The sequence below is a fragment of the Ovis aries genome, chromosome 23 (genome assembly GCF_016772045.2).
Source record: "Ovis aries strain OAR_USU_Benz2616 breed Rambouillet chromosome 23, ARS-UI_Ramb_v3.0, whole genome shotgun sequence".
NCBI lineage: Eukaryota > Metazoa > Chordata > Mammalia > Artiodactyla > Bovidae > Ovis > Ovis aries.
In genome coordinates, this window is record NC_056076.1 from 54,640,123 (window position 1) to 54,667,594 (window position 27,472).

At 40.7% G+C, this 27,472-nt stretch overlaps 1 protein-coding gene across 8 annotated transcripts in view; it reads right to left on the reverse strand.

Moving 5' to 3' along the window:
* The window catches only part of CCDC68 (coiled-coil domain containing 68), a 58,517-nt gene that overhangs the window by 19,170 nt on the left and 11,875 nt on the right, over positions 1 to 27,472 (reverse strand). For 2 of the 8 annotated variants that reach the window (XM_060405288.1, XM_060405293.1), the window contains exons 2-9: positions 20,796 to 20,891; positions 17,901 to 20,322; positions 17,076 to 17,204; positions 15,226 to 15,312; positions 13,256 to 13,396; positions 11,904 to 12,029; positions 10,002 to 10,130; positions 3,279 to 3,361 (exon numbers count right to left, since the gene is read on the reverse strand). In XM_060405288.1, coding sequence (XP_060261271.1) covers positions 3,279 to 3,361; positions 10,002 to 10,130; positions 11,904 to 12,029; positions 13,256 to 13,396; positions 15,226 to 15,312; positions 17,076 to 17,195 — 686 coding nt within the window. In that variant the 5' untranslated portion in view covers positions 17,196 to 17,204; positions 17,901 to 20,322; positions 20,796 to 20,891. The remainder of the gene's footprint in view (positions 1 to 3,278; positions 3,362 to 10,001; positions 10,131 to 11,903; positions 12,030 to 13,255; positions 13,397 to 15,225; positions 15,313 to 17,075; positions 17,205 to 17,900; positions 20,323 to 20,795; positions 20,892 to 27,472) is intronic. The other 6 variants (XM_060405290.1, XM_060405289.1, XM_060405291.1 and 3 more) reach the window with 6 other exon arrangements.

Consider the following 27,472-nt stretch of genomic DNA (forward strand, 5'->3'; position numbering starts at 1 on the left):
TCTTCTCTATGGAAGAAGGAGCCACAGGGTTTGCTATGGCAATACCAGAGCCTAAATCCCAGCCCTACAAGTTCTGGAAGGCGGAGTAATCTTGACACATCAAGCAACCAACTGGAAGTTCTGTTTATTTCTGGAAGGAAAATGGAAAGATTAAATAAGTGACTGAGGCTACTCTAAAAACTGAAAGGCATACCCACGTGTCAGTGAGTACTGACAGTAGTAGAAATATGGGGTCAACCTTGTTTTTCAGATGCTTCTGCCAAATCTTTTACCTCTTGTTAAAAGTAATTGTGAGGATTAGCTTAATATAATGATATATACATATCCACATAAGGCTGAGGGCCAAAGAATTGATGCTTTTGAATTGCACTGCTGGAGAAGACTCTTGAGAGTCCCTTGGACCAAGGAGATCAAATTAGTCAATCCTAAAGGAAATCAGTCCTGAATATGCATTGGAAGGACTGATACTGCACCTGAAGCTTCAGTACTTTGGCCACCTGATGTGAAGAACTGATTCATCGGAAAAGACCCTGATGTTGGAAAGATTGAAGGCAGGAGGAGAAGGGGGCAACAGAAGATGAGATAGTTGGATGGCATCACTAGCTCGATGCACATGGATCTGAGCAAACTCTGGGAGGTAGTGAAGGACAGGGAAGCCTGGTGTGCAGCAATCCATGGGGTTGCAGAGAGTCAGACATGACTTCTTTCTTTTTCTAAAAAGAAAAAGCTTTTTCTTCTGAATTATAAAAGCTTAAAAGTTGTCATCCTCTGAGATGCTTTCTAACATTAGAAATGCCAAGTTACAATATATTATGTCTTTTATCTCTTTATCAAAATGATAGAATGAAGCTCACTGCAATTCAAGAAAGTCGTGGCACCTATCTAAACTATCTATGTTTAAGACAGTTATTAATCACCCAACCACCCAGTGATAATTAAATCACCCAAGCCACCAAATCAAATTTGGTGATTTCATTAAATCACCAAACCGCCCACAGTAGCTTCCCTGCCCCATAGGGAAGCAGACCCTGAATAAGCGGAGATCACCCACAAGATTGGGAGGGGGCACCTGCCACAGACCACTGGTTGGATGTCCATGTAGGTGTCGATCTGACCAAAACAGGAAGTAGTATTAGGCCAATCAGAATCTTTTCTCTGGAATTTGAAAGGAAGAGATGGTGGGAAAAGGTAACGAATTATCCCGGCAGAACAAAGAACAACAAAAGAGTGAAACTACATAAATAGCACCTTGCTAAGCAGGGTCAACAAAATAACCTGATTTTTCAAATCACGTTAGGTGCTAAAGTGTGGTCCTCCTATCCTCCCATGAGTACATCTTCTTTACAGCCATATCTATCCAGTCTTAATCTTGAACAGAAATCCTTTATGCTAGCTTAACCAAGTCTCTGTTGCTTTAACCAAAAGAATCTGACTCATACTGATTTCATTTTCTTGTCACTTAGCAAAGTGAATGCCTCCACACACAGCTCGAAGTAACGAGTAAAACAAATATTTGTGATACCTACCATTTATGAAAACTGCACAAGCCAGGACATTCAAATACCTTTCTGGAAACACAAAACATCCATTTCCCTCAAGATATTTTTAAAACGTCAAGAGCTTTTTGAGAGTTCTTCATCATGACAGCTCATATATAACAGAACTGAAAGAACAGATCAGTTTGGTTTCTAAAATGGTTACATTTTTGGCTCAAACACTGACAAAACCTACTATCCAGAAAAACAAAACAAAACAAAACTATTTTTAAAGGGAAAAAAATCAAACAAATTGTCTATACTTTTCATGGAAGGCACATTGCACCAACTGTAGTTTTACAGCATGGAAAAGCTCTCTTTAGAAAAAAAGAGAGGTAAGCCAAAAATTTACTTAGAGTTAAATTATGAGTAAATACAAGTAATTTCAAAGGTTTATGGATATTTTCCATAGTATTTTCTTCCTTATCTACAGAGATGTGTGTAGGTTGCTGTGTTGTGCTCAGGCATGTCTGCCTCTCTGCAACCCCATGGACTGTAGCCCGCCAGGCTCCTCTGTCCAAGGGATTTCCCAGGCAAGATACTGGAGTGAGTTGCCATCTCCTATTCTAGGGGATCTTCCCAACCCAGGGACTGAACCCGTATCCCTTGCACCTTCTGCACTGGCAGGCAGAGTTTTTATCACTGCGCTGCCTGGGGAAGGCCTACCTATAAATTAGAGATGTGCAGTGCTACAAAAGTTAGAAATACACCTTCTGGGGCTGTATGCCTGTTCACAGGCATTCAGGGAAATTAATATTAGCAGTATCCCTGTGTGTTTCAAACATGTAGGTACAGGGCCAGTCCGAAATTGTCAGGGTCAGTCCAGTTCTTGACTTTGGCTTCTGTGGGCCAATGAAGAGAAAGAGATAGCAGGGAAACAAAAGGGAATAGGAAAAAAATCAAAGGACCAAGAGAAACTGATGCTTGAGTATAAGTTATTAAATGAGAATAAGAGTGTGCACATTTTGAGGTTATAATAGTGCCCAGAGCAATAGTTCTGGATGGATGAACTAAGATCTTGAAACAGATTGAACTTTGAATGTTATATCAGAATATATGATGATTGTGGAAGGCTTAGAATTAAACGAAAAGACAGGAAAGGAAAATAAAAAGTTCAGGAAATTTCATATAATACCACTTATTCTATCATATTTCAGAAAAATTTTCAAATTGCAGCCGAGCAGTCAAGCCATTTGATATCCATAAACTCATAAATCCACCCCCACCCCTAGCACACCAAGGACCAGCACACCGAATGAGTATTTGTAAGTAAGTCCCAAGAACTAAGGATGCTTTTCACAGTATTTCCTTCATTATCTACAAAGTTGGGAGCACGACAAAACCGTCTTATAATTCCACTTGTGGGCTAGCTAATTTAATGCCAGCTAAAGCAGAGATCCATAAACCAAATCAGAAGCATCGGGTGAACGGAGACCTCATCAGCACCCTGTTCAGCACCAAGGGAGGGGACAGGCTCATTTACTCTTCAAAAGGGTTTACTGCCCCCTTCCCACACACACAGCCATCTCCCTGTACCCCCAGTGACCTTTGCTTCCTTCCTGATCCCTCGGTAGCTAGAAAGGAAGAGACACATGGCAGTTAATACAAAGAAATCTCCCTTCCTCACGCACTTTCAGGCTTCCTTTCTCTTGCGGGATAGAAGCCTTCTATCCTCTGCTCAGTGGACCAGAGGAGGGCAAATACACCAGGAACTGCTTTTACTTCGGAGGTAGATTTGCAAACCTTTTAGCATTTGTAGCGTTGGATTTGAGATGCAGAAGCTTGTTTTCCAAAGACAGTTTTTTTTCTAGCAGTGTTCTCTTTTCCTAGGAGAAAATAAGGACAAATTTTGCTTATTTCTTGTCCTCGGTGTGTGGGTGTGTTTCGCAAGGCATTCTTGCAAACTGTTCACTAAAGATGCTTCTTGTAATACCAGAAATACGTTTTGAGCTCGAGTTAATTTCATAGGGAGCTGTTACAGTCCATCCCAGTGGCCCAGACAGGCATTCTCCTGCATGGTTTCAGCTCAGCACAGTTCAGTCACTCAGTTGTGTCCAACTCTTTGCGACCCCATGGACTGCAGCACGCCAGGCCTCCCTGTCCTTCACCAACTCCTGGAGCTTGCACAGACTCATGCCCATTGAGTCAGTGATGCCATCCAACCATCTCATCCTCTGCCGTCCCTTTATAAGTAGCTGAATGACAGGTTAAGACTAGGTGCCTTTACCGCCTTCACTTGTCTAGAGACCTTGGCTCCTTCCCTAACCCACTTCTTGGTCAAACTTCTGTGGCTCTCCATCCCATCCCAAATGCTAACGGCTCATCTCTCTCTAGGCACTGGTTCTCCCATCATTCCACCTGCTTCTCCTACATTAGTCTCAGTTATTGGTATCCAAGGATACTGTTGCCCTGGTCTTGATACCTACCTCTCACACAGCAACTGTCAGAAGCTAGAAAAGTAGTAAGTGTATTTTTAGTGAAGGCTCAAAGCCACAAGTGATAAAGTCACTTCCTAATTAGGATGGAACAGAAATTTTGACATTTTGAAAGAATACCTAAAGAAACGTCTTAATGTCATTATTAAACGAAACTCTTTCCATCCAAGAGGAAAACAGACACATCCATGAAAAACTAAGCTGTCATGATTGTACTCTTTTTTATATTTGATGGAAATAGATGTTTTGACACTATTTGCAATGCTGGTTAAAATCATGCCTTCTGCAGAATTTGTATGGTAAAATACAAGACAGTGCCATTGTAGCAAAATATCAGGACGTCTTGGGACATGGGCTGACCTAGTTTTGAAACTTGGTGACTGTGTAGTTTTTGCCAAGGCTTTAACCTCTCTAGCTCTTATCACTGTTAAAAAAAAAACTAACCAAAACTTATGATTCAAAATACATGATTTTAATGTCATATTGGGTCATTGTTTAATAACCTGACCCAAGGAATTTTTTAAATTCTCTTGGAGAATTTCTTTGTGTTTGACTTTATTATTTATTATTTGATTAGAGCCCTGATTTTGTGCAGTTGCTTGTTAATTTGTGGGTTTCTGCCTGCTAGAAAAGTAATCCCAAAGATGATGGTTTCTTGACTTAAAGAATATTAACTACCTTTGTATCTAACCCAGTAATCTATCCTATGTTCCTTTTTTCAAAATGCAGGTCAACAGCCAATTTCAAAAAATATTTTATTTAAATCAGCTTTACCATCTTGTTGGCTCTTTCATTAGTTAAGGAGTTGAATAAAACATCTGACATGTATTCATTAAATATATCAGAGTCATTTTTTTGACTTTTTGAACATCCCTAAAATGGGGATAATACTACCTACACTGAAATGTGGGCATGATTAGGGATGTATGTGAAAGGTCGACATGCTTTTCTAGAACGTGTTAGAACCTCAACATATAATAATTTTAAGATGCCATGCATGTCATATGTGTGCTGTTAATTTTTAAATTTATGCTAAATTTTTCAAAACGTTTCTGTGGCACTCTGGTTTTATATATGTATACATCACATATATTTTTCTGCTGTAGTCCTAGTTGATCTGAGGGAACAAGATACTCTGAAAGTTTATTATGATATTTGGATCACCAACGAAACATATCACTTATAATATATTTTGAATTTACAGGAAAAAAAATGGTGTTTTAACAAACATTCTTCCTAATGGACTTACTCTCCATTCATGGATCTTTATAACAAGGATTTAAGGAGACCACACAGCGGGACAAGCAAATAGTCTGCCTTAGCCAAGGCTCCAGTATTTAGCTTGAACTTTTTTAAATTTAATTTTTATTTTATATATGAGTATAGTTGATTTACAATGTTGTGTCAGTTTTGTGTAAAGTGGTTCAGTCATACATATATCCATTCTTCTTCATATTCTTTTCCTGGGTGGGTTATTATGGAATATTGAGTAGAATTCCACGTGCTATACAGTAGGTCCTTGAAGCTTGGACTGTTAATGTTTCCTCTCTGACAACAGGGAAGATAACACTACGCCAGTTAGCACTTTTCACTTTTCAGGGACAGTATCTTCTGGAAAGGAAAAAGCATTCACAGCGCCACCCAGTGGACAATACACTCCTGCCCAAACCACACTTCTGAAGACCATCTTGTTCCCTCACCCTAATTTCGGAAGATGGCTTCCCTGATAGTTCAGTTGGTAAAGAATCCACCTGCAATGCAAGAGACCCTGGTTCAATTCCTGGGTCAGGAAGATCCCCTGGAGGAAAGGATAGACTACCCACTCCAGTATTCTTGGGCTTCCCTTGTGGCTCAGCTGGTAAAGAATCCGCCTACAATGTGGGAGACCTGGCTTCCATCCCTGGGTTGGGAAGATCCCCTGGAGAATGGAAAGGCTACCCACTCGATTGTGGCCTGGAGAATTCCATGGACTATACAGTCCATGGGATCACCAACAGTCAGACATGGCTGAGCGACTCTCACTTCACCACTTCATTTACTGACCAAGGTGAAGTGGACACCAATGTAAATCATTGCCATATGTTAACATCTAAATGGTTCAGGAATCACGGGCATCCTTTTTATCCCACAGCAGAGAAGCTGGGGGCATAACAGAAAGGATTGTAAACTGCTAACTGGAGGACTGTGGAATAGTTCCTTGTTCACACGGTCCTCGTTTATAAAATGATGATGAGGAATTAGGTGGTCTCAAAAGTGCCTCTGAGCTCTAAAATCCTACTAGCGCTAAATCAACGACGCTGGAAAACAGATACGATGCAACCGTAGTGCACTGTTAGCCAAAGGAACATATGCCATATTAAAATGCTCTTATTGGGCGCTTTTGCTGGCTTATCACTGTGTTTATGGGATTCATTCTCACTGCATTCCTGATTAAAGTGGGACAGATGGTGAAGGTTTTAAGTAATGTGTTCATTACCAGACCTCATACCACTAATGGCTATTTACTGGAGCAGTGGCTTGTGCAAGTGAGTAGAAAATGAATCCTTCTCCAGGGGGGTGCTCACCACCAGGGCAGTATTTATCAACCTTTGTTGGGGATGTTCATTTTTAATTGTCATTTCTTTTTGAACTCGTGTCTTTTTCTTATTAATACTAAGGTATTAACAGTAACCCCTCCTCATTCTGACACACACTCCGCTCCTGAGAAACCCTTCATCATGGCCTGTATGCTCAGTACCTCCTTGAAACAAGATGCTACCAAGCTTTGCTTCTTATATTTGTTTGATTATTTTACAAATATAATGTATCCTTAACTATGTTAAAAAAAATTCCTTCACATTTTCTTTCCACTGCATCCCCATCTACCTCCACTTCCCAGAGATCCCCAAAGACTCCGCTTCAGGAAGTCACTGAACTAGAATGTTCTGGAAGGGTCCTGCATGGCCTTGCTGAACCTTGGGCATCCAGTCCACTCACTGTCACAAAGCTCCTCACGAGAACTCTCCATTAAAGGTCAATATCAAGAAGAATGCAGGCCATCACTTCTCAAAATCTGCCAGGATCTAAGCTGCTTAACCTCATTCTGGGGTCCGTTCCCCTGCCTTCAGTGGGATGTCAGCTTCCCTGAAGACCCCTGTGAGAATGCATGAAAGGAGGGCTGGGAAGTTCCTGGAGTCTCACATGACCCAGATACATTATATTGCAATCTCCACAAAGAGACTATATCTGGTCCACTCCAAATAGATATCTAGCCTCTAGCTCTGCCTGGTACATGGTAGGAGCTCAAATATTTGTTGAATATATAGTCCAGTGAATATACCCCAGAATTCTGAGATGAACTCACATCCAGGGCAGATTTCCTCGGGTTTCTAGAAGATAGAAATTACATTCCATTATTTGTTGTTAATTTTCACGGACTGACAACTGGCCACTAAACGTGACCCAGTGTTACTGGGTTTGAGGTGATTGCAAACCTAAATTTAAATGTCAAGCTGGTTAATCAAGTAGTTTAATTAAGCAACTCTATTTGAATTGAAGGACTTCCCCGGTGGCTCAGACGGTAAAGCGTCTGTCTACAATGTGGGGGACCCGGGTTCGATCTCTGGGTCGGGAAGATCCCCTAGAGAAGGAAATGGCAATCCACTCCAGTACTATTGCCTGGAAAATCCCATGGACAGAGGAGCCTGGTAGGCTACAGTCCATGGGGTTGCAAAGAGTTGGGCAAGGAATTGTCTTCCTTTCCTCGATGCAAATGTCCCTTGTGCTATCTGAGTCTGCCAAACAATTTTGTTGCTGTTTGTTTAGTAGTTAAGTCATGTCCAACTCTCTGTGACCCCATGGATTGTAGACTGTCAGGCTCCTCTGTCCATGGGATTTTATCACAGGATAAATATTCTTTTTTAAAAAAACTTTTTACTTTGTATTGCACTACAGCCAATTAACAATGCTATGATAGTTTTGGGTGGATAGTAAAGGGAATCAGCCATGTATATACATGTATCCCTTCTCCCCAAAAATCCCTTCCCATCCAGGCTGCCACATAACATTGAGCAGAGTTCCTTATGCTTTACCCTAAGTCCTTGTTAGTTTTCCATTTTAAATATATAGCAATGTGTTTATGTCGATTCCAAACCCCCTAATTATCTCTTCCCCATCCTCTCTCCCTCCTGCAACCATAAGTTCATTCTTTAAGTCTATGAGTCTGTTTCTGTTTTGTGAATAAGTTCACTTGTATCATTTCTTTTTAGGTTCTGCATATAAGGGATGCTATATGATATTTCTCCTTCTCTGTCTGACTTACTTCACTCAGTATGACAATCTCTAGGTCCATCCATGTTGCTGCAAATGGTTTATTTCATTCTTTTCAAAGTCTGAGTAATACTCCATTGTATATATATATCACATCTCCTTTATCTATTTGCAGGATAAATACTCTCACAGCAAAGTATTCATCCAAATGATACAGTTTGTCCCACACATCTAACTTACAAACTGCTACACGTGGGCAAACCAGCTACTTGAGGGCATTCTAGCCCTGTGATTTTGGCCAAAGTAAAACACTGAACATCACCCACCATACAACACAATTGTAGCTGTAGATTATTATTACTAAGTTCAGTTAAGTTTAGGCTTCTTTAACTTTCATGATTTCTTCATAGGACCTTCATTAAGATCACAAATTCAGCCAAACTCACAGTTATAAATTAAATTCTTAGGAAATATGTAAAAAAATTGATCAAACTTTTCTCAGGCAAATATCCTGAATGTTGACATGTGATGCTTTGGAAGTGACATTTCTAGGAAAGGGAAAGTCGCTCAGTCGCATCCAACTCTTTGCAACCCCGTGGACTGTAACCTGCCAGGGTTCTCTGTCCATGGAATTCTCCAGGTCAGAACACTGGAGTGGGTAGCCATTCCCTTCTCCAGGGGATCTTCCCGACCCAGGGATCAAACGCAGGTCTTCCATATTGCAGGTGGATTCTTTACCAAGCCCCCAGGGAAGCCCTGACATTTCTAAAATAGCCTCAGTTCAAGCAGATTCATACAAGAAAATAAGGCTGAGAAGAGTGGAGGCAAATTGGCAAATTCATATAATAAATATAAAAATGCACTGAGAAGAGGGCAGCAGGGGATGAGATGGTGAGACAGTACCACCGATGAGGGACATGAATCTGCAAATTCCAAGAGAGTGTGAAGGACAGACACTCAGTGGACATAGATTTGAGCACTTTGGATGAAGGACGGAGGAGCATGGCACGCTGCAGTCCGCGGGGTCTGAGTCGCGACTGGAAAACAACGACAACACTGGGCAATATTTACGAGAAGTTTAAAAAGTCTGTATTATCTACTCCAACTCAGTTTCAAAGATGCCAACTGTCCATTTATTATTAACAAATATTCCTTGGTTTGTCTGAATTCTGAATTCTAAGGCATGCCAAATGAACTGTGTTCATTTTTTGTGTGTATTTGGAGGGCCGGCTACTTAAAGGAGTGCTGCATGAAACTTTTCAATAATTTTTGTTCTATTATTATTCTTCCCTAAATTGTCTCTTTTGAAAGTTACAATTTGTGAATGTCTTTTCTTATTTGTGAATTATGTCTGTCCTATGGCAGGCATAGGTTTTTATAAACCTAAAGGGAACACGGTTGGCCAAAAATAAACACTCCATTGACTGGCACACAGTGCTACGATTGCAGGGATCCACTGCACTATTATAGTAGCAGGTGGACTTTGTGATCCTTTCCATCATTTCTACTCATGGCCTCACCTAGTTCCCCTTTCTCAGCCACACCTTTACTAGGGAAAAAAAGTGACATAATATGACTGCAGTGTTTGTAAAAAGGTAAATCAGTAACCGCAACACACATCATATAAATTTGTGAGACAAGGAACGAACATTATTGAGCGCATTCTAACATCTTCAGCTACAAAGAGCACTTTCACTTAATGCTACTTATTTTCATATTATTTTCATTCATTCTCATCCTACCCATATCAGGAAAAAGTGCCTTTAATTCTCCAAGGACCTACCTTTTCCATTCTTTGTACAAGATTCTCCAACTCTGTGATTTGCTTATGTTTTTCTTCAAGCTTTTCAGCAATTTGATCCAGATTTTCAACATGTTGTTTCAATTTCTGTTCTTTTTCAAGTTTGTCAACCTTTGGTTAGAAAAGCAGTTGTCAGCCCATTGTTTTAACTAAACTTATACAGATATTATCTCTTGCTATAATTTATATATCTATATAAATTAATAATTTACACATATTTAGAATTACTTCTGTGAATTCAGTCTTCCTTTAAAATAAACCTGATGGACTACAGCAACACTAAATCAATGGAGAATTAATAATACATAAATATTATTTCTAGAAGTTGATATCTGTTTCTAAAAAGCATCCTCTGTGAAAGAGGGACAGAAAGAAAAGACAGTAATTCTAAAAAAGCAAAACTTTTGAATTTTTCTCAACAAAACTTACATAGAACAAAACCAAGATCTTATGTCTTCAAGTAAAAAATGTTTTATTTTTTATCAGAAAATGTCATAAAAGCAGAACACTTATCTCCACGCTGTCAGGGGGTTATCTCTGAGCCACTGAACCTAGGAGTTACACTAACAGGAGAGAAGTCTTTAGCAGGCAGGCCCCAGGCCACACGTGGGAGAGCTGCTACTGACTTGTACTTGACATGAGCAGGCACATCTGCTTCTGTATTTAATAGAACTTGAGATTTTTTGGTTTTAAAAAAAAAGTATCTGATTTCCCTTGAACACACTAGGTGGGCATTCCTGCCCTGGAACCCCAGGCTGGACAGAGTCCCTTTTGCAGGGACACGGGCACTTCCGTCCACCTGCTCACTCGCTCACTTGGGTACTTCACCTGCATCCTCATGCCTACGAGTCTGTGACCATCACCCCCAGAGCAAGCTTGAGGGCGTGTCACCTAGGCAGTTGATTTCCTACCGTGCTCCCCAGGGACCCTCCTAGGGCCGGAGCTGGCAGGGACCAGATGCCCCACCCAAGCCTGAATGAGCCTTCCTGTTTTGAGTTTTGACAAACACACATACACACATTTCCCCTCTTCCCTCGTCCTGGATACATTTTCCAGATACAGTTTTATTGGTCTTAGGATACATAGTTCAGGATTAAAAATAAATGAAAAAAAAAGTTTATGTGTATGATATACAGACATTCATATAATATTATATGATTTTAATGATTTTAAATATAGAAATATAAAATATAATTTAATATGAAATATATATGTACATATACATGATTTTTGTTTGTTTCCTCTATAGAATCGTTACAGGACCAAGACAATTTTGAACCTATTTATCAAGCCCAACTTTATCATTTAAAAAAAATTGTAATATTTATTTTTAAACTAATTAATTAATTTGGCTGTGCCAGGTCTTAGTTGTGACATGCAAGATCTTTAGCTGTGGCACATGGACTCTCAGCTGCATGTGAGCATGTGGGATCTAGTTCCCTGACCAGGTATCGAACCTGGGGTCCTTGTATTGGAAGTGCAGAGTCTTAGCCACTGGACCCCCAGGGAAGTCCCCCAACTTTTTCATTTTAGAATCAAGTCCAGAGAGACAGAAGGACTCAAACTGGGTCACCTAGTTAGTCAAAGGCAGAGCCAGAAGAGAAGCCACTGGCTAGTGTCATGGGGCCATCCCTGATTTCTAGGCTGAGTGGCATGTCCTCTCTCCCGCCAGCATTCTGCAGGGCTCTGGGCAACGGTGGCAACAGAACAGCTTGGTAACATCCAGGTACCATGTACCAGGGCTAGGGGGAGATCAGGGCAGAAGACGGGCAGACTGCCCTTCCCGGGGCCTGCCTGGTCACGTGGCCATTGCTTGTTTCACATCTAACTCCTCCCTAAAAGGGAGACGTGGACAACTTGGAGGTTAGTTCACCAGCTCAGTACCTGGAGGAGGTGCCGCCTGTCCTCATGCTTCTTTCTAACTTCTTCAGACCGTGTTTGATAGTTTTCCAGTAATCTCTGGGCTGCATTTCTTAGAGCCGCTGCTCCTGCTTCTCTGGAGGCTTCGAGCTAGAAACAAAAGGTCACTGTGCACGCTCTGACATGTACAATAAGAAGGGTTAAAGACAGGGCAGTTTGATGGGCAACCAAAAGCACAGTCTGTAACCAAACCATATGCACCTTCATAGACAATGGCTAGGAGGAAAGACGCTGTTACCTGGGAAGAAGAAAACATAAAATGAGAAAGCCCTATTTAGTGGGGCTGTCATGAAAGTGATTAGCACTGGGCAGCCAAGCAAGAGCCAAGAACAACACCCTGCATTAAAGACCACACCTTGTAAAGTGTTCCCTGGTGCCCCATTGGCTTATACACGAATTTGCAAGCGTTTTATCATCAGTGGCGATGACAGTACTAAAAATGTATTTCCTGAAATAGAAGCTGGACAAGATTGAAGTACTAGGGGCAATAAAGATAAAGTGTCATGAATCTTTCAAGGATTATCACCTAAGAAATAATCAAGGATGACTACAAAGATTTACCTACTAAGTCACTATAAGACTGTAAATGTGCCAAGTCGCTGCAATCATGTCCAACTCTTTGTGACCCTATGGACTGTAGCCTGTCAGGCTCTTCTGTCCATGGGATTCTCCAGGCAAGAATACTAGAGTGGATTGCCATGGCCTCCTTCAGGGGATCGAATCCCGACCTGGGGATCAAATCCCGACTGGGGGATCGAACCTGTGTTTCTTATGTCTCCTGCATTGGCAGGTGGGTTCTTTACCAGTAGCACCACCTGGGAAGCCCCATAAAACTGTATATAAAATAAGCCAGAAAAAGGAAACTATAAGGCACCAACAAGTAATTAGCTAAACAAAACAATGGGACATTTCACTATGAGTGCTCTAATTTATATGCAATTATTAATATTTAATTATTGTATCTGTAAAGATTTTTAAATTTTATTGCAGTAAAAACACTTAACATCAGACTTGCCCCATTAACAGATTTTTAAGTGTACAATACAGTATTTACAGTAAATCTCTAGAATTCACTCATCTTGTACATCTTGAAACTATACCCATTGAACTTTTGTAAAATCATTTTAATAATAAAAATTACCTTCAAAATAAAACAGTGAGATTAAATTTATCAAGTGTAAAACTGCTTCACTAAGTCTGTGAGCACATTGTGTGGATTTATGGATATATGTGGATGTCTGTCTGCTCTCACAGAAGCATGAATCTATCTTATAGGCTCAAAGCACAAAAGGAGAACTTCCTCCTACTGGTCACACCTTGATTTTCAACACTTCATTCTCTTTGTTCATTTCTAAGAGCTGTAGGTCTTTTTCTTTTATCCTTTCCATGAGCAGATCCAAACTGCCGCAAGAGGAATCCACCGCAGAGTCAGAGCCATTTTGAATGTTTCCACAGCACTGAAATGAACAAATGAGAAAATCACACACCTGACTTTTCTTTTACTTTACTAACTTTGATAACAATAATTATCGCTCAGTATTACTTCCGTCAATGGAGTAGTAAATAGCAACCCACCCCCAGTATTCTTGCCTGGAAAATCCCATGGGCAGAGTAGTCTGGCAGGCTACTGCCCATGGGGTCACAAAGGGTCAGACACCGCTGAGCATAGCACAGCACATTACATATATCAAGGAAAATTCAGGTCAACACAAATCTTTTGACTCTAAAATATCAATGAGAAATTCTAGATGAAGCAGCTGGCCTCTATATTTGCACAAATTTGAATAGATTCTTATATTGAAAGGAGAGAAGTACATCTTTCATGCCTTTTACATTCTCTACAGTTTCACATATACTATTAAGACCTTTGAGGAGATCGATGATATCCACAAAGCCAGTTGGCTTGTTTTTTTGTATCTGTGTTGTTTGCTGACCTCCTGCGGTTTGAGATGCCCGAGGCAGACCCACTGGAAACACAGCTCATCTACATCCCCAAGAAGCTATTCCTATTAAGAATAGCTCCAACAACCTTCCCACTGTTCTAGCCAGTGGTTGATACTGGAGTGGGTTCCATTTCTTCCTCCAGGGGATCTTCCCGACCCAGGGACTGAAGCGGCATCTCTTGGGTCTCCTGCATTGGCTGGCAGATTCTTTATCACTGAGCCACCTAGGAAGCCCTAGGGGTTGATAACCAGCCCTCGATTCACTCAACCCGTGAACAGTATATGACGCAACAGTTCCTGCTCGCTTTCTGAAACCCCTTTTTGCTCATCTTCAATGGCCCTATTCTCTCCCACCTTTCCTCTTTATTCACTAGCTTCACTTCTTTCCCTCCTGTGATGATTCCTCTTCGTCTTCCCAGGATCTAAATATTGGAAATCTCAGGACTCCGTGCTTAGGTTTTCTCTCACTTCTATCCACACTCATGTGTTTGGTCATTTCCTCCACTTTCAGAACTTTAAATACCATCCTTACTCTCCAAATCTCTACCCCATAGTCTGAGCCTTCTAGCACAGACCTCTGCCCTTAATTCCAGAATCAGCTATCCAACCATCCATTAGAACCTTCACATGGAGGTCTACAAAGCAACTCAGCATAGTCAGAACTGAATGTTTGATCTTTACTGTCATTCACAACATTAATCATTTTTCCAGTTTTAGAGCACTTAAGAAAATAATTGGAGCTGGTTGTGTTAGTGTGGGAGATAAGAATGAGAAAGACTATGTTTATGCATCATCGTATGGTACTTTCTAGTATTCTCTGTGGCCATTCTACAGAGCAGATGACACTGTCATTGATGAGGTACATGTGGTTCAGATGAGGTTTAACCTGGCATAACCCAGACTAGGGTAAGTGCAGAGTGCTTAAAATTATGAATAAAAGGCTGGTCACGGGGGAAGGACTGTCTGATCACTTAGCCTAATGGCTCCAACTGGGTGTGAACTGGTGTGACCCCAGCGAATCTAAAAGTCTGTACCTTTGTCTATCGCTGTAACATGTTGCTTCCACTTACTGGGCCAAAATCTTCCCATATACTTTAGATGAGTAAGTCAGGTTTAAAATATTCAAGTAAGATCTGGCCACTCCAGTCTAATCCTACTAATGACATCTGTGGTTAAATATTTCATACATATGCTCATTAATATCTTTAGATACCAACGAAAGATTTAATACTTCACATACAAAGAATAATTTAATAATATCAAAGTTATTTAAATGAAGTCTATACGGCTTTATGTTCACTTACTGAAAGAATAAAAGTCGTACATTTAGATAAATTCATTACCTTTGCATCTAGTTTGTGATTTGTACTGCTATGTCTTACTTCATCTCTAAATATTTGATTTCGGATCTTTTCCAGAGTAGTTCGAATCTAAAAGAAAAAAAGAATATTTTTTTCAAAGGCATTTAATCCCCAAAACTTTCTTTTTCTATACCAGTTACAGGGTAACCAAGTTTATCTGAAAGTAGTACATATATACTGATATCATATTTAAACAACTGCCATCAACTTAACTTACATTTATGCTAATATTGTTTAGATTGCAGAAAATGAGCATTTTTGTCTTTAAAACTATTCCTTAGGCAAACCCAAAGTATAACCCAAATGAATGTTATACCACAAAGTAATTGCTATTTAGTAATTAGTGTTTAATACTATTTAGTCCTATTTTTTTATATAGTAATTTCCTACTAATTTGCTATTTGGTAATGGCTATAAAACAATTACTATTGGTAATCACTACAAAATAATTACTATTCAGTAATTACTACAAAATAATTACTATCCAATAATTACTACAAAATAATTACTATCTAGTAATTACTAGAGAATAACTACTATTTAGCAATTACTAGAGAATAATTACTCAGAGGAGATCATACAAATTTATACATGAAATATAAGCTTCATGTCTTGGTGATCTATGGAACTGCAAGACACTCAAAGATGAGTTACTTGACCTGAATAATTTATAAACTGCTGCTGCTGCTGGTAAGTCACTTTGGTCGTGTCAAACACTGTGCAACCCCAGAGACGGCAGCCCACCAGGCTCCCCAGTCCCTGAGATTCTCCAGGCAAGAACACTGGAGTGGGTTGCCATTTCCTTCTCCAACGCATGAAAGTGAAAAGTGAAAGTGAAGTCGCTCAGTCGTGTCCGACTCCTAACGACCCCATGGACTGTAGCCTACCAGGCTCCTCCGTCCATGCGATTTGCCAGGCAAGGGTACTAGAGTTATAAACTAGCTATGTCCAAATTCTTCCATCTGTTCTAAAACACATCTTATGAGAATATATACTTTTGTCAGCCGTTATCACTGGATTCTCAGTAAGATTTCACATTTTTAATCATGTGCAACATGTAGTCCTTGGCGATAGTTACTCTGAACAGCTTCAGCAGGAAAGGTAAACATCTAGCTGGCAACACAGTCTCCACGCTTATGAAAGAACTAAGAAATGTATGAAACAGCAGGATAGGACGCCCCTGGTGGTGCACTGGATAAGAATCCACCTGCCAACGCGGGGGACATGGGTTTGATCCCTGATCCAGGAAGATTCCACATTCCGCAGAGCAACTAAGTCCGTGCTCCACAACTACTGAGCCTGAGCCCTAGAGCCCACGGGCCACGACTACTGAGCCCGCAACTACTGCAGACCCAGCGCTCTGGGGCCTGTGCTCCGCAACCAAAGACGCCAACCCAAGGAGAAGACCGCACACCACAGTGAAGAGAAGCGCCCACTTGCTGGGCCCGCATCTAGAGGAAGTCCACACACAGCAATGGAGACCCAGAGCAGCCCAAACCAACCAACAACCACAGCGACAAAAATCCCAGGAGGATGCAGGGGTGAACAGCAGGGGACAAATTAAGCGCTGACAAGTGTCCCACATCCTCCTGGTCCTTTACTCAGTTTTATTCCAAGTGAAGAACAGAGGCTCATACCCTCAAGAGAAACAGTTACACACTCAAGAGAAATGCGCCCATGTTTGCATGTCAGCTATCAAGGCTGTCCTTTGCCAAACTAGGTTTGCGCTTCCTCACATATTCTAGGGAGGGAGAAACAAAGCCCGCTAATTTGCAGCAGACTTTACTGTAAAAACTCATAGCGTGCTAACATGATTTCCAGCGCCCACATACCTTTTTCACGTATTCGGTCTCTTCAATAATGTGAGCTGATGGGGACTCGTACAAGGCAGAATCATCTTCCGTCTTCCCCCTCTGGGGCACTGTCACGGTCCCCGTTACTGTTGTCATCATGACATCCAGCTTTAGGAAAACATAAATCAGTTGGACAAAACTAATTCCTTTGATGTTGTAATTCTGTGGTTGTAAACTGAATGGAGTTCTGTACTGGCACTGTAATCAAATATAGTAATACTAGAAAATATTATAAATTATTGAAATCTGCATGTATCTAAGATCCAGGAATTAACTTAATATTAAAACACCACCAGTTGAAACAATCATTGATTAGAAATTTAAAAATTAAATTGAGATAGAAAAATATGGAATTTTTCTTCTTATTCCATATTAATTAGACTATAACATCTCAAAGTAGAGACTATGCCTTATTCATATTCATATTCTAGCACATTGTAAGAGAAGGCTATGGCACCCCACTCCAGTACTCTCGCCTGGAAAATCCCATGGACGGAGGAGCTTGGTAGGCTGCAGTCCATGGGGTCACTAAGAGTCAGGCACGACTGAGCGACTTCACTTTCACTTTTCACTTTCTTGCATTGGAGAAGGAAATGGCAACCCACTCCAGTGTTCTTGCCTGGAGAATCCCAGGGACAGACAAGCCTAGTGGGCTGCTGTCTATGGGGTGGCACAGAGTTGGAGACGACTGAAGCAACTTAGCAGCAGCAGCAGCACATTGTAAGTGCTTAATAAATGTCTATGGAGCTAAAATGAGATAAAATCATATGTATATAAAAATGCACACACATATATATAACTTACAATAAGGGCTTCCCAGATGACACAAGTGGTAAAGAATCCACCTTCCGGTACAGGAGACGCAAGAGACCTGGATTCAATCCCTGGGCCAGGGCAGCTATCCTGAAGAAAGAAATGACAACCCACTCCAGTATCCTTGCCTGGGAAATCCTATGGACAGAGGAACCTGGCGGGCTACAGTCCACGGGGTCCCAGAGTTGGACATGGCTGAGAACACAGGACATGTATAACTTACAAACATGTAAGTATATCATTTTACATGTCACAGAGACCTTTAATATTCTGCATTTTATTTAACTCTCAAAAGCCTGTAAAGGCCATTTACCAAAGAACTATTTGTAATAAGAAAATATCGAGAAATGTGCAGATGCCCACAAAAAGAGGACTGATTAAATGAACTATCTACATCTTCCCTAGGATATATTTCTTCAATGAAAAAGCATGGGGCAGAAAAGGATACATAGCATCATAATTTCTCTAAGAAAGGTGAGAAGGATGGAAGGAGAAAATCTGTGATTTATAGTTTTGACACTGAACAGTGTAATTATTTTACCTAATTATAAAATGTAACTAAATTAAAAGGAAAAATATCTTCCAAAATAAAAAACAAGAAGCAAATACATCTGCCTACCAAATTGGTGGCATATCCACATGAACTTTTTGAAATGACACACATGTGCTCCCCCAGTCAAGTCCAGCTCTTTGCAACCCCGTGGACTGTAGCCCGCCAGCCTTCTCTGTCCGTGGGATTTCCCAGGGAAGAATACTGGAGTGGGTTGCCATTTCATACTCCAGGGGATCTTCCCGACCCAGGGATCGAACCCGAGTCTCTGGCGTCTCTTACGTTGGCAGGTGGATTCTTTACCACTGAGTCACCTGAGAATCCTGGGACCGATTTTCCCAGGTGTGCTGTGTCCTAAGAACAAAAAGAATCACAAAGCAATCTTAAGCTGTACTCACTAATAATACTGTCAGTGGAAACATTGCTATTTTGAAACCATTATATGTGTGTGCATGCACGCATGCGAGACACCCACATGACAGAAAACGTAGAATGAAGAAGTCACTGCCCTAATGCCTTAAGAGCCAAAATTTCCATCATAAAAGAAAAAATTCTAAATTAGAACCAAAAATGTTCTGTAAAAATCTTATAATCCAAACTGAAACCATGAGTATAAAATATTTATCTTCATTTAAAAATGTATATTCCAAGTCTATCCACTGAAAATTTAGAAATAGAAGCAATTAACACTCCCAGTGCTTAGACTGTGGTATTAGTACACGATTTTCTATGAATACGAAAATGCAACCAGGGCTTCTTGACTGATTTAGATCTGAGGCATGAAGTGCAGAAGGTGAGATTGAGATATCTTGTTGTGTCAGAAAGTGGAAAAGTGTCAAATACTACTTGTATAAGACACAAAGAGCCCACCTGAAGAGGAATGACTGTGACTGATGAAAACATATCAAAAATTTTTAATTCTTGAAATTTTGTTAACAAGAGAAAAACCACCACTATCACCAACAATCCTCAAACTCACCAGACACAGGCCACCATTACACTAAAAATTAGCCCAGAAAAGAGAGAAAGGGGGAATGCAAACAGACATTTATTTTGCCTTTATGATACAAATTTACCCTATATTTCTTAACCATATAGTTAACTATATAGTACCCATATAGTTGATTATGAAAATTGTACTAAAGAATTCCTGCCAATAAATCCAAAAGGACTGGTAGAATGAGAAAATCTACTTTTTGCAACCCCTTATGAAGTGACAGATCTAAGCAACCGTCATCAACCAGTGCTAAAAACACTAGGCAAGAGGTTGACGAAAAACGCATCAATCCCAGGGACTCCACTAATCAATCATAACAGAAAAGTGGAAAAGAGGCAACCAGGCATTATGTTCTCTAGATGTGGTACAATCACAAGCAGAAACACCACGTGTGAAGTGTGAGGTCCCTCTATCTACCAGTGGGAAATATCTGAAAACAAAGAAACTGTTCAATGACTCTACAAGGGTGAAGGTTGCAAACAGCCAAATCCAGAGCACATAAAATTCTACAAGACAAATTATTATTCCTTCCACAAAATAATTACATGAAGAAAGATGAGAAGAGAAACGTCCATAAATTTTGAATTTTAAGAAACATATGACTAGATACAAAACATGAATCTTTGTGCAAGTGTGTGCTCAGTTACTCAGTTGTGTCCAACACTTTGTGACCCCGTGGACTGCAGCCTGCCAGGCTCCCCTGTCCAGGGAATTTCCCAGGCAGGAATACAGGCGTGAGGTGTCATTTCCACTCCAAGGGATCTTCCCGACCCAGGGATCCAAGCCACAAATCTGGCATCTCCTGCATTGGCAGATGGATTCTCTACCACAGAGCCACCAGTGAAGCCCCGGGTCTTCTTTGACTCCTGATTAAAATAAACCAGTTATATAGACATTTTTCTAAAAACTAGGGGAATTTTAACACTGACTGGATAACAGATGCTGTTAAAGAATTAATGCAATTTTGCAAAGCATTATTTGCAATTATTGCCATTTTAGGTTTGATGATGGAATTATGATATTCCTTTAAAAGATCTTATCTGTTGGTCATACATACTGAAATATTTGAAGGTTAAATAATACTATACTTGGAATTTTAAAGAGAATATTTTACTCTAGTGTTTAAAGAGAGGGAAAAATGGGGTGAGATAAAGATGAAAGAAGTTTGATAAAATGCAGTGAATTGTACAGTGGGGTTCTCTATAGTTCTCTACCATTGTGCTCCTGTTTGAAATAGTTAAGAGCTAAGAAAATGAGATAAAAGCCCAGTGAGGGTAGCATTATTAATTTCATCTTACTAATAAAGAAGTTAAGATTCTTTTAGGTGATGTTAACTTACCCAAGATCACAGTAAAACTAACAGAGCTGAAATTCAAACCTTTGTCTTTTGGACACCAAGATCAAGAGTCTTTCTATCACATTAAGGCCAGATTCCCTGGTGAGAAAAAAATTAAAATTTAGCAATGACCCATGCTGTTAAAACCCACAAAGAATTTTCATATTTGCTAGCATCAATTTAGAACTAAATAGCTTCTGTGGATGATTCAAAGTCCTGCATTTATCCTTTAATCTTCAATGAAATTAACAGAGTATGCCAAGAATTTTCCATTGTATGTTAAATCCTCTTAGACAGCCACTGTGGCTTCTACTTGTTTCAGGAACTTGATTTGGCTGTAGCAGCTCTGCAAATTCTGCTTTTTATTTCCCCCAGAATCTGAGCAGAGCTACGTCTGTTATTTGGTCCTCTGAAGTCTCTTCCGGGATTAAGTTCTTAGCCTAAAACAACATTTAAATGGTGGAAGTAAAAGAAACGCCCAGAGAGACAATAAACAATGTGTCTGGAAATGAGAGAGGAGTGGTCAGGCTGGGGTGGTGGTCATCCATTCACGGCCAGGATCCCAGGCTGCCTTCCCACCTGTTAAGACCGTCTATGAATGGTCCTTACCTCTTTTAATGGTTCCAAAAAAATTCGAAAGAAAAATAACATTTCATGACACATGAAAATTATATGAAGTTCAAATTTAGTGTCCACAGATGAAGCTATAGTCGAAAATAACCATGGCCAAGCACTTACGTGTCGTTACGCTGCTTTTGCACTGTAACAGCTCTGCTGAGTAGATTTGAGGCAGAAAATACATGGCAAACAATGTCTAAGATATGGACTATCTGTTTGGTCCTCTACAGGGAAATGTTTGCCCTCCCGTGGGGTAAAGAATGGCAGCAGATGGGAGCAAAAGAAGGAGGCAAACAGAGGCAGACAAAGCCTCGGTCTGAGTTTTTCGTTGCTGTTTTTCTTCAGTTCACTCTCCCTTGGTCTACCCTCCCGTTTTGGAGATTTCCCTTCTCTTTTCTTTTCAGTGGGTTATACACTGTGAACATTGCCAAGTGATAAGGGACACTCATCATAGGAATTAGTCACTCTTTAGAATGAACCTCACTGCATGCTGTCTTTCATAATTTGAAAATCACATCAGGCCTCTCATTATATATCCTAAAATGTAGAAAACAAACCTGTGGTTACCAACAGAGACAGTTGTGGGGATGGGGAGGGGGGTAGATAAATTCGGAGTTTGGGATTAGCATACACACGCTACTGGGTCATTCCTGGTGGTGCAGAGGGTAAACCGTCTGCCGGCAACACGGGAGACCTGGGTTCGATCCCGGGTCGAGAAGATCCCCTGGAGGAGGAAATGGCAACCCACTCCAGACCGCATGCCTGGAAAATTCCATGGATGGAGGAGCCAGCTAGGCTATACAGTCCATGGGATCGCAAAGAGTTGCAACACGACTGAGCAACCTGGCTTCTCATGAATATACTCTATTATGTAAAAAAACAGACAAACAACAAAGACGGGAGCCATATTCAACATCTCATGATAATCTAGAAAAGAATCTGAAAAAGAATAGGTATATGTATATAGTTGAACGGTTCTATGAAGACCTACAAGGCCTTTTAGAACTAACACCCAAAAAAGATGTCCTTTTCATTACAGGGGACTGGAATGCAAAATTAGGAAGGGAGTCAAGAAACACCTGGAGTAACCGGCAAATTTGGCCCTGGAATACGGAACGAAGCAGGGCAAAAGCTAATAGAGTTTTGCCAAGAGAACGCACTGGTCATAGCAAACACCCTCTTCCAACAACACAAGAGAAGACTGTACACATGGACATCACCAGATGGTCAACACCGAAATCAGATTGATTATATTCTTTGCAGCCAAAGATGGAGAAGCTCTACACAGGCAGCAAAAACAAGACCAGGAGCTGACTGTGGCTCTGATCATGAACTCCTTATTGCCAAATTCAGACTTAAATTGAAGAAAGTAGGGAAACCACTAGACCATTCAGGTATGACCTAAATCAAATCCCTTATGATTATACAGTGGAAGTGAGAAATAGATTTAATGGACTAGACCTGATAACAGAGTGCCTGATGAGGTTCCCGATATTGTACAGGAGACAGGGATCAAGACCATGCCCATGGAAAAGAAATGCAAAAAAACAAAATGGCTGTCTGGGGAGGCCTTACAAATACCTGTGAAACGAAGAAAGCGAAAAGCAAAGGAGAAAAGGAAAGATATAAGCATCTGAATGCAGAGTTCCAAAGAATAATAAGAAGAGATAAGAAAGCCTTCCTCAGCGATCAATGCAAAAAAATGGAGGAAAAGAACAGAATGGGAAAGACTAGAGATCGCTTCAAGAAAATTAGAGATACCAAGGGAACATTTCATGCAAAGATGGGCTCAATAAAGGAAAGAAATGGTATGGACCTAACAGAAGCAGAAGATATTAAGAAGAGGTGGCAAGAATACACAGAAGAACTGTACAAAACGATCTTCATGACCAAGATAATCACAATGGTACAATCACTCACCTAGAGCCAGACATCCTGGAATGTGAAGTCAAGTGGGCCTGAGAAAGCATCACTATGAACAAAGCTAGTGAAGGTGATGGAATTCCAGTTGAGCTGTTTCAAATCCTGAAAGATGATGCTGTGAAAGTGCTGCACTCAATATGCTAGCAAGTTTGGAAAACTCAGCAGTGGCCACAGGACTGCAAAAGGTCAGTTTTCATTCCAATCCCAAAGAAAGGCAATGCCAAAGAATGCTCAAACTACTGCACAGTTGAACTCATCTCACACGCTAGTAAAGTAATGCTCAAAATTCTCCAAGCCAGGCTTCAGCAATACGTGAACTGTGAACTTCCTGATGTTCAAGCTAGTTTTAGAAAAAGCAGAGGAACCAGAGATCAAATTGCCAACATCCTCTGGATCAACAAAAAAGCAGGAGAGTTCCAGAAAAACATCTATTTCTGCTTTATTGACTATGCCAAAGCCTTTGACTGTGTGGATCACAAGAAACTGTGGAAAATTCTGAAAGAGGTGGGAATACCAGACCACCTGACCTGCCTCTTGAGAAACCTGTATGCAGGTCAGGAAGCAACATTTAGAACTGGACATGGAACAACAGACTGGTTCCAAATAGGAAAAGGAGTACATCAAGGCTGTATATTGTCACCCTGCTTATTTAACTTATATGCAGAGTACATCATGAGAAACACTGGGCTGGAAGAAGCATAAGCTGGAATCAAGATTGCCAGGAGAAATATCAATCACCTCAGATATGCAGATGACACCACCCTTATGGCAGAAAGTGAAGAGGAACTCAAAAGCCTCTTGATGAAAGTAAAAGAGGAGAGTGAAAAAGTTGGCTTAAAGCTCAACATTCAGAAAACGAAGATCATGGCATCTGGTCCATCACTTCATGGGAAATAGATGGGGAGACAGTAGAAACAGTATCAGACTTTATTTTTGGGGGCTCCAAAATCACTGCAGATGATGATTGCAGCCATGAAATTAAAAGACGCTTACTCCTTGAAAGAAAAGTTATGACCAACCTAGATAGCATGTTGAAAAGCAGAGACATTACTTTGCCAACAAAGGTCCATCTAGTCAAGGCTATGGTTTTTCCAGTGGTCATGTATGGATGTGACAGTTGGACTGTGAAGAAGGCTGAGCGCCCAAGAATTGATGCTTTTGAACTGTGGTGCTGGAGAAGGCTCTTGAGAGGCCCTTGGACTGCAAGGAGATCCAACCAGTCCATTCTAAAGGAGATCAGTCCCGGGTCTTCTTTGGAAGAAATGATGCTAAAGCTGAAACTTCAGTACTTTGGCCATCTCATGCGAAGAGTTGACCCATTGGAAAAGACTCTGATGCTGGGAGGGATTGGGGGCAGGAGGAGAAGGGGATGACTGAGGATGCGATGGCTGGATGGCATCACGGACTCGATGGATGTGAGTTTGAGTGAACTCCGGGAATGGTGATGGACAGGGAGGCCTGGTGTGCTGTGATTCATGGGTCGAAAAGAGTCGGACATGCCTGAGCGACTGATCTGATCTGATCTGATATATATATGAAGAATATGTATACATATATATATATAGAGAGAGAGGGAGAGAGAAAACTAGGCAGGAGAATTTTTTTACCACTGGGCTACCCCCGGAGAAGGAAATGGCAACTCATCCCAGTATTCTTGCCTGGAAAATTCTCTGGACAGAGGATCTTGGCAGGCTACAGTCCATGGGGTCACAGAGTTTGGTGTGACTGAGAACACACAGGCACACGTATATATGTATACCTGAATCACTTTGCCGTATACTTGAAAGTAACACAACATTGTAAATTAACTATACTCAAAAAAAAAAAAAAAAAAAGTTCTGCTCTACTGATACTTCTCAAAACATCATACCTCCTCCTCTCACTGGTTGGGTCATCCTAAACAAGTTCCATAAAATCTTAACCTCAACTTACACTTCTGTAAAATAGGGGTGATAACCCCTAGAGTTGTAAAAATGAGCGATTTTTAAAACCTCCGGTTGTGGAAGGCTCTCAAGGGACAGTAACTGCTAATACTGTTGCTTCGATGATTTTAAATTATGAAGGACCACAGAAAATGAGCAGTCCATAAGAGAGGGGGCCGATTATGCCTATCTGGTTGCAAAGTTTATATGCGTCTCTATTTGCATGAAATCAAATCCCATCTTTCTCTTGGTTCTGGAAATGTCCACGGCCACAGTCCTTCGTTTGTATAAAGAAACCCAAGAGGAACTTAAGCCAGCAAAGTGCAAATTGCCATATGGCATTACCATCCAGGGGAAAAAAATCCATCTTAGCATTTTATTTCTGCCAGAAGTAGATTAGGCAGATAAAATTTTCAAAATAAAACACAATCAGCTAATTAAAGTGAGAAAAGAATTTTATTTGTTTTATGCTAGAGTGGACTGAAGACAGCTTACAAGTGGCATCACGCCAAGAGGTATTATTTCCTAGATCTGGGCTTTTCAAACAGGGCTCCCAAGGGAAGGGGCGGTGCTGGGCAGACAGGGCTTTGCTGTCTGGACTTGAACCAAAGAAGTTCTGCTTTGTTCTGTCTCACACTGAATTCTTCCATGAGACTTTCTGTGGAGAAAGAAGTTTCTACAACGAAAAGACCCAGAGGCAGACTGCCTAGTTTCATGGCCTGACTCTTCCACTCAGTAGCTGTGTGACCCTGAGCAATTCCTTAACCTCTCTGTGCCTCAGTTTCTCTATCAGTAAAATTCAGATAATATTATAATTAATGATTAATGACAGTATAAATAACAAATAACATGGGGTTGTTTGTGAGTTAACATTTGTCAAGCAGGGATAATGGTGCTTGCTGTTCATGTCCAAGTCTTTGGGACCTCATGAACTGCAGCACCCCAGGCTTCCCTGTCCTCCACCATCTCTTTGAGTGTTTGCTCAAATTCATGTCCATTGAGTTGGTGATGCCATCCAACCATCTCACCCTCTGTCACCCCCTTCTTCTGCACTCAATCTCTCCCATCATCAGGCTCTTTGCAACAGGTGGCCAAAGTATCGGAGCTTCAGCTTCAGCATCAGTCCTTCCAGTGAATATTCAGGACTGATAGCGCCTAGCACATAAAAAAATGACTTGTACATGTTTGTCAAATAAGTAAATAAAATAAAGCCATTTTCCACAATTACTGCTGACAAGTATTCTGAGTGGTAGGAAAGAAGCCAGTAATACTTGAAACAGTTTGCAGATCGAGCTGGGCTGTAGAGCAAAATGTGCTTTGGGCAATTTGCAAAGACCAGCAAATCCATAGTATTGATTCTTTCTTGATAACGCATCAATGATTTGTCAGTATCCCCAGCTGATTATGCTAACATACAATGAATAGTTTACTATTTACAAAGCAATTCACACACATTTTTTGAATTATAATCTATGTGACAAACCAACACATCACTGGGTGCCCAGGGTTATGTAACTAAACCTACTTCTCTGATTAATGACATACAAATGGCTCAGCTATTATACAATAAGCACATATAAGGCACTATGCGGGCTGAATTTTGTCCTCCCTTCCATTTATATGTTGAAGCCATGATACCCAGTACTTCAGAATGTGACCTTACTTGGAAATAGAATCCTTGCAAACCTGAATCTTCCTGGTGGGGCTAGCGATAAAGAATCCACCTGCCAACACAGGAAATCCAACATATGTGTGTTCGATCCCTGGGTTGGTTAGATCCTCTGGAGGAGGAAATGGCAACCTGCTCCAATACTCTTGCCTGGAAAATTCCATGGACAGAAGAGCCTGGCGGGCTACAGTCCATGGGGTCGAAAAAGAGTCGGACACAAATGAGCACTCATCATTTTGCAAACATACTTAGGTGCTCTGTGACGACCTAAAGGGGTGGGATGGTGGAAGAGGAGAGAGGCTCATGAGGGAGGGGATATATGTATAATTATGGCTGATTCGAGTTCTTGTATGGCAGAAATAAACACAACACAGTAAAAAATAAATTAGAAAAATAAATAAAAGAACAGCAAAAGAAAGATAAGGTCATAGTAGAATGAAAGTGAAAGTTGCTCAGTCGTGTCCAACTCTTTGCGACCCAGTGGACTATATAGTCCATGGAATTTTCCAGGCAAGAATACTGGAGTGGGTAGCCTTTCCCTTCTCCAG